This window comes from Hyaena hyaena, unplaced genomic scaffold (assembly GCF_003009895.1).
Source record: "Hyaena hyaena isolate Hyena2069 unplaced genomic scaffold, ASM300989v1 scaffold_807, whole genome shotgun sequence".
NCBI classification, from domain to species: domain Eukaryota; kingdom Metazoa; phylum Chordata; class Mammalia; order Carnivora; family Hyaenidae; genus Hyaena; species Hyaena hyaena.
This window is the reverse complement of record NW_024081441.1, coordinates 468,270-482,409: the sequence shown is the minus strand read 5'-3', so window position 1 is coordinate 482,409 and position 14,140 is coordinate 468,270. Positions and strand designations below refer to the sequence as shown.

The 14,140-nt window shown below is 34.0% G+C and overlaps 2 protein-coding genes across 6 annotated transcripts in view; one reads left to right on the top strand and one right to left on the bottom strand.

The window, feature by feature from the left end:
* The window catches only part of ELP4 (elongator acetyltransferase complex subunit 4), a 244,091-nt gene extending 232,746 nt beyond the window's left edge, over nt 1-11,345 (bottom strand). The window contains exons 1-2 of the mRNA XM_039219336.1: nt 11,114-11,345; nt 3,393-3,428 (exon numbers count right to left, since the gene is read on the bottom strand). Coding sequence (XP_039075267.1) covers nt 3,393-3,428; nt 11,114-11,288 — 211 coding nt within the window. The 5' untranslated portion in view covers nt 11,289-11,345. The remainder of the gene's footprint in view (nt 1-3,392; nt 3,429-11,113) is intronic.
* A 143-nt stretch (nt 11,346-11,488) lies between these two features.
* IMMP1L (inner mitochondrial membrane peptidase subunit 1) overlaps nt 11,489-14,140 on the top strand; it is a 74,635-nt gene continuing 71,983 nt past the window's right edge. For 3 of the 5 annotated variants that reach the window (XM_039219331.1, XM_039219327.1, XM_039219330.1), the window contains exon 1: nt 11,511-11,603. The gene's annotated coding sequence lies outside the window, so the exon portion shown is untranslated. Of the gene's footprint in view, nt 11,604-14,140 lie in introns of all 5 variants that reach the window. The other 2 variants (XM_039219328.1, XM_039219329.1) reach the window with 2 other exon arrangements.

Here is a 14,140-nt window from a genome sequence, read left to right as displayed (position 1 = left end):
GTTAAGTGTCCAACTTCGGCTCAGGTCATGATCTCACAGTTTGTGGGTTTGAGCCCCGCGTTGGGCTCTGTGCTGATAGCTCAGAGACTGGAGCCTGCTTCGGATTCTGTATCTCCCTTTCTCTCTGACCCTCTCCTGTTCATGCTGTTTCTCTCTCTCTCTCAGAAATAAATAAAACATTTTTAAAAAACATTGAAAAAACTGATGGGTGACACAAATATTTTCTAGAACATATTTTACTTAATTTTTTCTTTTTTTTTTTTTTAAATATTTTTATTTTTTATTTCTAGGATAGAGAGAGACAGCGTGAACAGGGGAGGGTCAGAGAGAGAGGGAGCCACGGACTCTGAAACAGGCTCCAGGCTCTGAGCTGGCAGTCAGCACAGAGCCCGACGCAGGGCTCAAACCCACGAACCGCGAGATCATGACCTAAGCGAAAGTCGGACGCTTAACCGACTAAGCCACCCAGGCGCCCCTACTTAATTTTTTCTTAAACATTATACATTATTCAGAGACGTAGGCACTAGGTAAATGCTCTGAAAATTCTATTGTAGTGATCAAAGTAAATGGCTGGTAACAACCTGGCAAATATTTTGCCACTAAGTGCTGCATGGAAATTAATGGTTGGGTTAAATATGATGACTGAACACAGGACAAAAATGACTCAATGGTGTGATTTTTAAAAATTAGTGTATTTTAGGGGCACCTGGGTGGTTTAGTTGGTTAAGCGTCTGATTCTTGATCTCAGCTCAGGTCATGATATCATAGTTCGTGGTTGGGCTCTGCGCTGGCAGTGCAGAGCCTGTTTGGGATTCTTTCTTTCTCACTCTGTCTCTGGCCCTACCTTACTCTCTCTCTCAAAATAAATAAATAAACTTAAAAAAATTAAAAATATATTTTAGATAGCAATAAGCTGCAACCATATAAACAAATCTTTAACAAATTTGCATATCTGAAAAAATCTTTAGTAGTCTCTATATTGTTTCATTATTATGATGATAAAACTTGCTGACTGGAATGAAGAAATGCTAATAATTTAAAACAATAGTTTTTTCTTTTTAAAAAAATTTTTATTTTATTTATTTTTTTTAGATGAAGTTTAGTTGATACTCAATGTTACATTAGTTTCAAGGAATACAATATAGTGATTTGACAACTCTACACTTTACCCTGTGTTCATCAGAAGTGTGGCTACAATCTCTCCTCATATAATACTATTATAATACCATTGACTGGAATCCCTGTGCTCTGCCTTTCATCCTTATGATGTATACATTCCATAACCAGATGCCTGTACCTCCCACTCCTATTCACCTGTTTTACCCATCTGCCCACCAACCTCCATTCTGGCAACCACCTACTTGTTCTCTGAAAACAAAAGAATTTTGGCCTGGCTGCATCCTGTATCCTTATTGTGAATTAATTAAATAAGGACTCTTTCAAGTTTAGAAATTTGAAAATTTATTAAAAGAAAAAGCTCACAAAATGTACGCTTTACTTAATAATTTACTCTAAAAAGGCATAAAACTCCTGTTTTACTGTTTCTGACCATTAAATGAAGCATTAAAAAAGTCACAGAGCACAGTTACGAAAAATGTGAACTTTCCAGTCATACCAGATTTTAAATCCTAGTTCTCTCACTAGCTATGTCATAATGGGAAAGTTACTTCACTCCTCTGAATCTTATTTATTAAAATATAAAATGGGGATAATATAGATTACATGTAGCATCTTATAAGGAAAAAACTGTACATAAAACATTTAGCACAATATGTTACTCATAGTGAGACTTAAATAAAGGGCAGCTCTCACTATTATTATTATTATTATTACTATTATTATTACTGTCCAATTATCTATCAGAGATGGGGGGTAAGATGTACTACAAATCTCTTTTGAGTTTTCCAGATAGAGCTTCATTTATTAGACAAATGCTTATGTACATAGCAATTTTACACACCACTATTTTGCCTTTAAATTTTTTTAAATGTTTATTTATTTTTGAGAGAGAGAGAAACAGAGAGATAGTTTGCAAGCAGGGGAGGGGCAGAGAGGGAGGGAGATAGAATTCGAAGCAGGCTTCAGGTTTTGCGCTGTCAGCACAGAGCCCGACGTGGGGCTTGAACCCGTGAACTCCAAGATCATGACCTGAGCCAAAGTCAGACACTTAACTGACAGAGCCACCAGGTGCCCCATAACCATTTTGCATTTTAATCATTCCTGGAGCAGAGTTTTCTAAAATACTTAACACATTTCATTGCTACCTTAAGAGAAGTCAATGAATATAAAGCAACTTTATTGGTGCCTAGAAATAATAATTCTATCTAGATTATCACATTTTATAGTCCCAATATGCTGAATATAGGTCATACTAAATTTGGAATATTGTATTCGGTTCTGAGCATAGTTAAGAGATGATGCCAGACTGACAGGTACAACAAAAGAATACAACAGGAGACTGAGGAACATGAAAACCACATACATAAAAAACAGATTAAGAAACTATTTCATTCAGAGAAGATCTGAGGTGATAAAATAGTTGCTTTTAAATATTTTAAGAGTGTCATGTGAAAAAGTACATAAATTAATTCTGTATTATACCAGAGGACAAAATTGGGAACAACAAATCTATTAAATTATATAGACTAAACATTAATATGAAGAATTTCTAATACATTATAGCATTTTCAACAAGAATGCATTGTTTTGTGAAGTAATGGGCCCTTTAAACTATATAATCTGTATTCAAATGGTGTTTGCTACTGTCAAGGATGATGGAAAAGTGATTTGTGTCTGGATGGAAAAGTGATTTGTGGCTAGATGGGAGCTTTGACTACATAACTGCCAAGGTTTATTTCAATTTCAAGATTCTATGATCTAAACTAAACAATAAGGTAAATGGGATTATGTATGTAAAATTAAATAAGAACCATTGGTGTTTAAAGATGAACTAAATATGATTTATCAGTCTGTTACTTTTCTTTCAATAAGAAGAAAAATGATAAAAATGTATGAGATATATACAATGGACTTATTTGTACATCAACTTCTCAAATTAATCACTGTATTAATTTGACTTTAAATACAAATACAGAGATTCTCCAAAAAAAATCAATTGGTAATGATTTTAACCTTTTGTAAAAAAATGGAGGACAGTTCACTGTGAACATTTTTAAATTAGAAGAGCTATATTTTCAGATATACTTGCTTCATTTATTTTAAGTTCAGATCAACATTTGAATTTAAATTAAACTCTAAGGCATTTCCTCTTTAATTGACCTTAATTCATATAGAAAGTTATATGTTTGATGTAGAATAGACAAACCCATAAAATCCTTACACACAACAGAAAACTCTGATTAGGAAGAACAAAGTGTGTATGCCATACTAACCAATTAGAAGAACTGTTCCGACGGCCAAACCTCCACCTGGAAGTGGAAAAAAACCAAGAAGAAAATTAATCTAGCTACCTTTTCATATACCTTATCTTTAGCGTAAAAGTTAAGCTTTATCAAGAACTGCTACTTCAGTAACTTTAAAACTGCAGATGAGAACAACATTTTAATTACCTTTGCAATACTTCACTTAAGGTGCTATTATGAAATAATTACATATTATATGTAATTACACACTACACATTACAATTACTTTCATAATATACTCTACTATTCTCCTTTCTTCTGTGATAGGACCATGCAGCATTCAACATAACCGTGGTTACGTGTTCTAGTAATGTTATATTTAGCATTTGTTAATAAATTAACTCAATAGCCAAGACCTAAATGTTCACAGTAACTTAATACTACAGAAGTACAACATACAAAAGAAAGGTTATTGTAATAGAAATTCCACTTTATTATTTACTCTCATACTTAATAAGCCTTGGGGGAAAATAACCCTGGTAATTAAAACTAATTTTTTTCCATTATGAATAACATACACAAAGACTGTGCATACTCTTAAATACATTTTGGATTTAAAATGAACAATACTTTTGTATTTCAAACAAAAAGGTCACAATCACAGCATACATTTTTAATAACAGAGGGAAACGTTCTTTTGAATATCTGAATGAGGGTAATATGATCATGAGCATATAACTCAAATAGAGATTTCATTAAAAATCAATTTTAGGAGACTAGAAGTATACTAAAAAGACATTTGGGTACAAATATCTTGTGCAACATTGGCAAATATATTTATAAAAGTGTAACTATTTGCAATTAATGTTACAAATTATACCAGCAAATTCACTAACAAAGAATAAAATGTGTACTTCAAAGAATGAAATATATTTAAAGTAATTAAAATAGAAACTACTCAACATTGTTGGACAATTGAAGTCAATCCTACATGTGTTTTTTGGTTTTGGTTTTGGTTTTTGGTTTTTTAAAACCAGGGAAGAAGCAGAATACCAAGAAAGAATTCTTCCCCTAACAAATTTTGTAATGTCAAACATTATATAGAACAACTTAATATGAAAAGTTCCTTTGCTAGTGTTTATGTTTTGGCCTTGCAAATATTCGTAAATGTTATTTTTCAAAGAGTGTGAAATTGGTCACATACATGAACATACAATACGATACTTTGGTGACGTAATGACTCCAGATAGAACATTTCAAATTGTTAGAGAAGAAGATTTTAAAAAGAAGAAAGTAGTGATTTATACATTTTTATGTTTAGAAGGATTTGTTATAGGACTAAAATACATTTTAATTTCACATTTAGATATGTTCTTTCATTACAGCATTTGAAGTCATATCAGACTACACAGGATAACTTCAAATCCTGATCTAACTAAAAGATTCACATAAATTGAAATATACAGGATGATAACAACCATAAAGGATCAGAGGGAAAAAAAGATTTTCTGAGATAAGATTAAGCTCAATGTTTACTTTTTATAGCTTGTGCTACATATAGACTTACTACTGATTTTTTGATCCATGTGGGGCATTTTACTTTTCAATTCCTTAATTCTGTACTTTCCCTTACATGCAAAAACAAGCATTTAAATACCTAATCACCATTCTGTGTATATTTAAGATGAACTAATAGAAGTACATAGCAGATACTGCAGTGTCAAGTCTAGAGCAGGTACGATACAAGTTAGCTGCTTTTCTTTCCATAACATTTCTTACAGGAAAGGTTTAGATTTCTTATCTAAACATCCCTGAGTCTACATTCATGTAGCCTCAAAGTAAGAATTTATGTAAGGCCTACAACTGGAATAGTTATAAAGATTTTTTTCATGAATGTTATTCACAGGGGGATGATAAGAGCAGATCAAGGAATAGTTTCCCAAGTAAATGAAGTGATACCTGGCTCTAGTGTCTTGTTTGGAGAGGCATTCACTAAGAGCTGTTACTCTTCTGGCAATTATCTTCTAATTAGAACAAATTATTAAAGATTTATCATTATGTGATAGTGATCACTATAATAGTCAGACTTAAAGAATATTTTCTATTGATGAACTAGTTAAGCAAAGTATTATACAAATGAGTATATACCAAGAAGGCAATTTTCTGTACGAATGATTCAAGTAATCCACTGTTTCTGACAACTCAGGAAGTGCCACTTAATTTAATTTTAAAATCTCACGTACATTAAAATTCTGTTTGGAGAATTTGAACATTACTTAAAACAACATAAAATGATGACATTTTAATGACTTTAACCAGTCATCTTAATATACTATCAGGACTTCTCTTACAAAAAGTGTTTGAGCACCTGAGGGTGGCTTAGTTGGTTAAGCATCCAACTCTTGATTTTGGCTCAGGTCATGACCTCAGGGTCCTGAGATTGAGCCCCGCATTGGGCTCCACCCTAGGCGTGGGACCTGCTCAAGATTCTCTCTCTCTATATCTCTCTCCCCAACTCACGTTTTCTCTAAAATTAAAAAAAAAAGTTTTTTTAAAAAAGGTGATTTTCTTTTTTTCTAAAGGATTCTATTATGTAAATTTACTAGATTCAAATTTGGAGGGCTCAAGTAAAGTTTGGTCATTTTGAAGGTTGGTCATGGGGTATAAAATGAAGCCACCTTACTATTTTAAAAATCAAGCTTTTATTGTGTGTGTATGAGGTGAAAGGATTTGACATGGACATATACACACACATATAGCAGCAAAGTTCCTCTATTCCAAATTTCAGTGTGACCTCACATCTCCTTAAAATGCCTTATTTATATAAGGTATTCTGATATACCTCACTTGATATACTGAGGTTCTGTATTTTTAACTAAAGTAAGTTTGAGCAAGTATGTAGCCATGTATTATCAAAAAATACAAAGCTTAAGCAACCAACCAATGACAGGCCATCTTGACATGCCACAGTGAAACAAAGCTCATTTTAATATATCTTTAAATGCAAACATCCATTAGTAATTTTATTTGAAAAGCAACACAGATTTCACATTAGTAGTTCCCAATTAAAATAGACTATCTTTTCCCAATAGTTCACTAAAATGTTTGACAGGTAAGTAACAGGAAAGGAAGCAATCAACTTATTTCTGTGATGAAACCATCTAGTTTATCTCCTTCTCTCCCTTTTAATCAGATCTTAGAGAAATCATCACATTGAAGTCACTAAGCAAATAAACTCTTGGTTTTACTTATGGATTTCTTTAATAAGTCTATTTAAGTTTATTTCCAGAATACTAAAAATACAGATAGTTTATCAACATATAAGATAATGAGTTTGAAGATTCTTTTAAAGTGTTGATTTCATCAAGGTTTTAAAATTAAAAATTGGTACAGTATTTTGTCTTAAAACTAGGAAAAATCTAATACTTTAGAAAACATTACCAGAAAATTTAAGAACCAATTGACAATTATCTTCCAATATTATGATTTTTAAAATATTTTTCATTCATGTGAATAATTAGCAAATTATTTAAAAGTTTTTAAATTTTTTTTTACAACTTTTTTAAAATGTCTATTTATTTTGATAGCATGTGCACGCATGGGGGAAGAGTAGGAAGATAGATGTCCAAGCAGGCTATGACAGCATGAAGCCCCATGCAGGGCTCATTCCCACCAACCTTGAGATCAAGACCTGAGAAGAAATCAAGAGTCAATGTTTAACTGACCGAGCCACCTAGGCACCCATTACAATTTTTTTTTTTTTTTTAAGTAGGCTCCACGTCCAACATGGAGCTTGAACTCACAACCCTGAGAATAAGAGTAACATGCTCTACCAACTGAGCTAGTCAGGGGCCCCAGAAAATGATTGTAAAGGGAGAAAATTCAATCCCCTACACTTCCTAAAACAAATCTCTAATTAAGATAAAAATTCTTGGTAAGCCAGGTCAAATTAATATATTAGGATGTGAAGGCCCAGAAGTGATACCTCACTTGACAAGGACATCTTCTTTTTCAGTTACAGGAAATAAAAGGGAAAAGAACAAAAAGTCAAGAAAGACAACAATGAGTTGTATCAGTCCTTCCTAGTGCTTTCAATAAAGGAATAGTTTTGTATAAAATTTTAGGTCATTTTAGGGAAAATACAATGTACAAAAAGTTCATATCCCTTCCTTGGTTCATGGTAATGTCCTTGACTACTTAATTAATGCCACACTTCGAATTATATTGCAGTTTATTTCATTAACAAGTCTACTTTTCTTCTCTCACTAAGAGGTAGTAAATATCCTGACAACTCTTGACTGTCACAACTATTAGCTGGGCAAATATGGGAAACAAAATTGAAAAAGGTATTGACAGCAAGAATGGTTCTGTAGTTTAAATTATATGAAACAATTTTATATAACAATACAAAGGAATAAACTACATTTTCCTTAAGTGTACAGATATCAGTTGCTAAACTATCATAACCAGGATTATTTTTAATATATAGTTCAAATCAAAGTACATTCCACACTCTCCATTAAGACACAGTGGTGCAAAGGAAATAAGCCCACCAGTATTTTTACTTTTTGACATTAATGTTAAATATGGCAGCTACTATCAAGCTTCTTTGGGGTATACTTCCTGGACTATCATTTACCCTAAATCCCTATCTTCCATTCACTTAACTGTCAAAACTGAGTAAGTTCCAAACAGTGCATAAGTTAAGCCAGTCAAACCTGAGAAATCACTCTTTCTTCAAGTATCCTTTTGAAGGATGAGGCTGGGGGATAATTCCTCCAGGTTAGACAATATGATCCTAGGATGGGCTATAATTTTTATCCTAGAAAAAATGAAATTCTGCCAGAATTCTTCACCTACTGTAAACTTTTTGGCAATCTCTGGAAGAGGAAAAATGAAATATTTACATATAGTGTCTGCATATAACAACATAAATGTCTTGGAAAGGCAAGGTTGGGAACCTGGGTTAGTGAATCTTAGAATTTGAAGAAATTTCAGTGTAACCAAGTTGGAAAATGTATGTCAATATCTAACAAAATTTAAGTTGTCAGAACAAAAATATTTAATATGATTAGATCACATTTAAAAGATGCTGATACAGGGAATCGTCAAATTTATAAAGCACTTGGGAATATGAATGAAAATATTAGCATATGTTCAAATGACCAACATTCAATTTGCCGTTGTAATATGTTCAAATATATATTTAAATATATTTTGCATCTATGCTTAAAAGTACATTGACATCACAGTGGCAGTAGCAAAGTATCACTGCACTGCATGGCAGTGACCATACAATATTTACTTGTTACCACAGAATACATTTAGGCAATAAATACAATGTTATAGCATGGTCTCACCACTCTGGTATCATAACATCCTACTATCACTATATTTTGTCATAATATGGTTATATTAGACTTGTCACAATCTGAGTCAAATACTATTTTAGAATAACAATATAATCTGAATTACTTACATTAATGTGTATACACATAAGCAGCCAAATCTTTCACATCCAAATAATATTTTAATGAAAAATAAATGTAATGGATTTGCTCTACAGAACTATACAAAATAAAAAAATCAAAATACAAAAATGCCTTTAAGAAATTAACAACTAAAGTACTTCTAGACACAAATTAATATTCCAAATGTACTAACTTCTAACAACCTCTTCAAGTTCTGTGCACTTTGAAAATTAACTATATACATGCAAAATATATTTCAAAATATCCAAAAACTGATACCTCTTCCAATTATCTTAATGAACACCAATTTTTAGCATAGGTTTGTTGCAGTCAAATACCAGGGTCCCCCACAAGCAAATCTGGAAGATTTTTAAATTATAGTTCAAGTTTATATCATTGTAGAAACTCATAAGGAAGGTGTTTTGGGTTGTTTGGTGGTTGCTTTAAGACACATACTTAAACCATTAGTCTTAGGTTTGATAAATGCTTAAAGCCACTTAAAAGAGTTCTTAAAAATTTGAAACAGTTGTAGTATAGTGAACACTAAATTTGAAGCCCAAAGATCAGTCTGGATAGACTGTCTCTAGTTTTCTAACTCTGTTCACATCACTGTATTTGAGTCTGTTTTTAGACCTCAAACATATCACTCAACCTACATGTTTCATAATGTCTTGTCCAGGTTTTTTCTTTTTTTTTGTACACATTATTTTTCTTTCAATCAAGACCTTAATGAAAACCAACTATATGCCAGGAACTGTGCAAAGCATTTTGTTATTCTAATGAGAAACTAAAGGTATAATGTTCAGTAGTGTGACTTTTTTGTTTGAAGAGTTTCAGGATCATGTGAATGAAGTTACAGATCCCACTGAATTAAGAAAAAAAAAAAAAGGCAAGGACTGAAAATAGCTTTCAATTAAGTTCAAATACAGGACGACACCAAGTAAAGCTCACCAGGGAAAAAAGTGAGATAAATATTTGCTAACTAGATATTTTGAATCATTCATTTTTAGTACCATGAAATTGAGGAAGGCAATAGATTTAAAACAATTAAATGAAAAAAGTTAAATTTATGTAGAAATAACCAGGATCCAGGTAAGGAAATGAAATAACAGAGGTAAGAAGCCACGGTCTTTCTCACAGTTGCTTGCCTTGTCAATTTCCTTTGCACTAAACCTACCTGAAAAGTGTAGCTTGAAGGGTAAAAAAGAGACAGAAATGTCAAGTGAAGTACAAGAACCATCAAAGTCATTTGTAATATTTATGAAACTGTACAAGATTTAACTGACACATAGTATAGAAGTTATGAAATACAGATGAATTTTAATGAAGAAACATTCTGATAGGAATTAAGTAATTTACAAGCTCTTAACACAGCAGCTCTGTCCTACCAATCTAATGCAGTCAATCTTTGCAACATAATAGTTATGAAACAAGCTATTCTTCAGCAGCCTTCTCATAAAAAATTACATGGATTATATGTGAAGGCCTAAGAACTAGATTTCTTTTTCTCATTAAAATGTGAATTAATCTTAAACATATCGTTTGGAATTCAACTCTGGGAGGCAAAATATATGGAGAAAAAATTTAACAAAAATGTATATACATATATTTAACGCAGACAATAGTATGACCGTCAATATCAACGACAGGCTTTAATTACTTTGGATCCACGTAATCCTTTAACATCCATTCCCTTTAAGCCAACAGAGTTTGTTTAAAGATTCAGGACATAGCAGCCTGGCGGTGAAAGAAGGTAAGTTACTGTTTTTCAGCTTTTTTTAATGAAGCCCATCTCTCACAATGATGCAAACTTTTGTAGGTTAGGCCAAACCATGCTACCTGGGGTTGACAGAAGGGTGCATCAGAGACCAGTAGGGGATCCTAGAGATGAAAGCCAAGTCGTCTCCAAATATTAATGATTCCCCCCTTCCTAGGCAGCATTTCAAGAAAAAAAAAAAAAAAAAAAAAAGCAAACACCAAAAAAAAAAAAAAAAAGAAAGAAAGAAAGAAAGAAAGGGAAAAAAAAGAAACATGTAGGGATCTCGTCGTAACCTAGAAAAGGCTGGTGGGCCAGAACTGCATTAGAAAGTGGGAGCAGTAATAGCATTTAAAGTTCTCAGCATAACCCTTCCTCCCCTCCATCGCTATCAGACCGGACTATCCTGTCCACGTCCGAAGGCTGACGGGTCAGAGGGAGGTGTAAGGTTAGGGTGGCTTCCCCGACAGGTGCCCTCCCTAAGTTTTCCCTCTGTTGAGCCCAAATTTCCTTTCTGAACCGACCTAAGAGCTGGTCCAGGGCTGGGAGCCCAGTTGACACCAGCAGCTGTCCATTCCGTACCGACGGTCTTGTGCCTGCGATGGAAACCAGTCGAGAATAGCTGCTGTCGGAACCACTGGCTCTAGGACCCCTCCTCTGGAAACTGGTGACGTTGTTCTTGCTGCCTGCCATCACCATAGATCCAGTTCTCCCAACGCCGGTGCCTCAGGTCGCCACTGCCGCCATCTTGGAGCTCTCCGCGTTGACCCAATAGGAACTCTGGGAACTCAAGCAGCGGGCCTGTCAGAGCCAGCCTCAAACTCCCGCCTCCTTACCCACTACCGTGGCTGCCGTGGCCAATAAGATTGAGAGTTCTCTTTCCAGTCAACCAATCACAAGGAGTATTGCTGAAAAGTGAGCTCTACGTGTGGACGGCGGACTTTTCTGGGGTCCAGGTGAGAAAGGCCCACCTGAGTCCTGGGTGAGAGTCTACCGTGGTTCTTTGGGTTAGAGGTGGGTAGTATTCAAAATTTTTCTCGTTTTGAGATTTCACTTTGAGTTAAAAAAAAAAAAAAAAGCTAGTAAAAGAGCAATATATCTAGCAACTACCAGTGGGAAATTGCACCTTTTACTGTTCCTTGATAAAGAGAAAAGAGATTTTCCCTCGCTTCTTCTGATTTCTAAAAGAAAATTCAGACCGCCTTTAACATCAGGATTGAGTTTTACCTTTTTTTTTTTTCTTTTTTCTCGGAATGGTTCCGTTATATTGAAGAAATTGGAACTCTTAATGAGTTGCTTGCTCAGCATCTGGGCTCGGTTCGTCAGTGCCAATGGCAGGGAGGTGGGTCGGATTCAGACCTTAAGGGTAAAACTCTCGAGCTTTGAGGCGATTTGGGTTTCCTGTCTCAAACAGCAAATGACAAAATGTACTTCTCTGACAAGTCCCCGTGAGAAGCTTTCGTTAATTTTAATTAGTGCTTCTGGAAGTCTTGGGGCGCGTTTCCATAAGTAGTGTGAATGACAAGTGTTACTCTGACAACCTTGTTCACACATTTAATTGTCATTTGCTGTTAAGGCAGCTGCAAATAACATAAAATACTTTAGGTCTCTTTCCCCCAAAAAACTGGTGAATATTGGATGTGTATGTGCTTTCTTTTTCTAATGATTTTTGAACTCTGAATTGAGAGCTTTTTTATTAGAATTTTTTTGCTGAAAAAAGATGTGATTTAGAGATGTGTCTTTGGATTTAAAACTTTTCTCAAAACTGACCTGGATAGCAGAGTGATTTTTACAGGTATTCATGACTGACAAATGATTAAACTAAAAAAGACTCCCAAATCATTCCTGCATTACTAAATTACTGATTTTGGCAATGATCTATGATACTTTAAACATATATCCAACCTCATTGAAATTCTTGCCATGGAATTGTTTTAAATCACAGTGACTTGTTAAAACTTTTTGACCTATTCTATTTGATAAATTGCAGTTAGTATTGTGAACTAGTGGCCGGTGGGTTTTGTTTTTGATTTTAAAGTTAAGGGGCGCCTGGGTGGCTTAGTCGCTTAAGCGTCCGACTTTCGCTTAGGTCATGATCTCGCGGTTCGTGGGTTCGAGCCCCGCGTCGGGCTCTGTGCTGACTGCCAGCTCGGAGCCTGGAGCCTATTTCGGAGTCTGTGTCTCCCTCTCTCTCTGACCCTCCCCTGCTCACGCTGTCTCTCTCTCTCTCTCCTAGAAGTGAATGAAACATTTAAAAAATAATAATAATAAAGTTAAATGTTAAGACCATAAAACAAACTACCTTACTCTAACAATATATCAGCTGGAAAGCTTAATCAAGGTTTAGATGCTTTCATTTAGAATCTTTCATCAGTATAAGTTTGTAATATAAATTATTCAATAAATAGCTGTTGAGTGATTGCTTTCTGCTTAGACCTAATATGTCACTTTAGGCCTATTGAAGTAAAAGTGTTAACATTTTGGGGAGATAAGATTAACACGTAGAAAACGGCATAGCAGTTAAGGTGAACACATTGGACAATTGGCGCTAATATTTTCCTGTGGTGAATAAGTACTAAGAAGGCCAAAACAAAAAGGAGCAAAACATTCTGATATCAAATGGAAACTTCTTGGATATTTTTGCTGCTCAGAAAACTTTGAAATACTACTAATATTGAATTTTTATGGGCTTCTTTACTACATATTCCCTGTTTCCTCCTACATATACTTCACCTTTTAGTTTTCTAAAAGCAATGGTATGATGCTTTGTTTATCATATTACTAGAACTGGAAAATTGTTTTTCAACTTTATAATTGGGAAAACATGCCATATGTGTACATAAAGGCATTCTTGAAATGAGGCTGTATCTTTCATATAACATTATCATAGAATAATCTGTCTTAATTTTTTTTATGAAGACAAAACTTTTGCTCCCAAAGCAAACAATGCCAAATACTTTAATTTACCAATAATAAAACATTGGAATAAATGAGGTATATGTGTAAGGGGAGAATTAAAAGAATATATTTAGATGTGGTGTTAATAATGATTAATAACAATTAATAATTACTTATTGAGCACATACTAAATCCCAGGCAGCATGTGAAACATTCAGGTTATAGGAGAAAGAATACTTAGTTTCTTTTCTCCTTGAGATGTAGATGGGGGAGGAAAGTGGGTAAATATAATAGTAAAGTATATTATAAATCCTAGGAGGACAAGTGCAGGATACTTAACTTGGACTGAGAGAGGGGGGCCTTGAGAAGTTTATCCTGAGGAGGAAGTTTAACCTTGTGTGGATGAAGGATGTGTAAGAGATAAAGGCATGATAGACAATAAAAGCCATTACAGAGAATGCAGAGACTTCAATAAATCTGCATCCACTGCTTCTGTTCAGGTTGGTTCTCATGATTTATATAGAGTGCTAAGAAGAGACTGGAGAAGTTAGACAAAAGTCTAATTTTCTTATTGGTTGGGGTTCTTATTTTTTGTAAAAATAATGGGAAATCATTGAAAAATTTTAAGTGGTAACATACTGATTATATTTGAT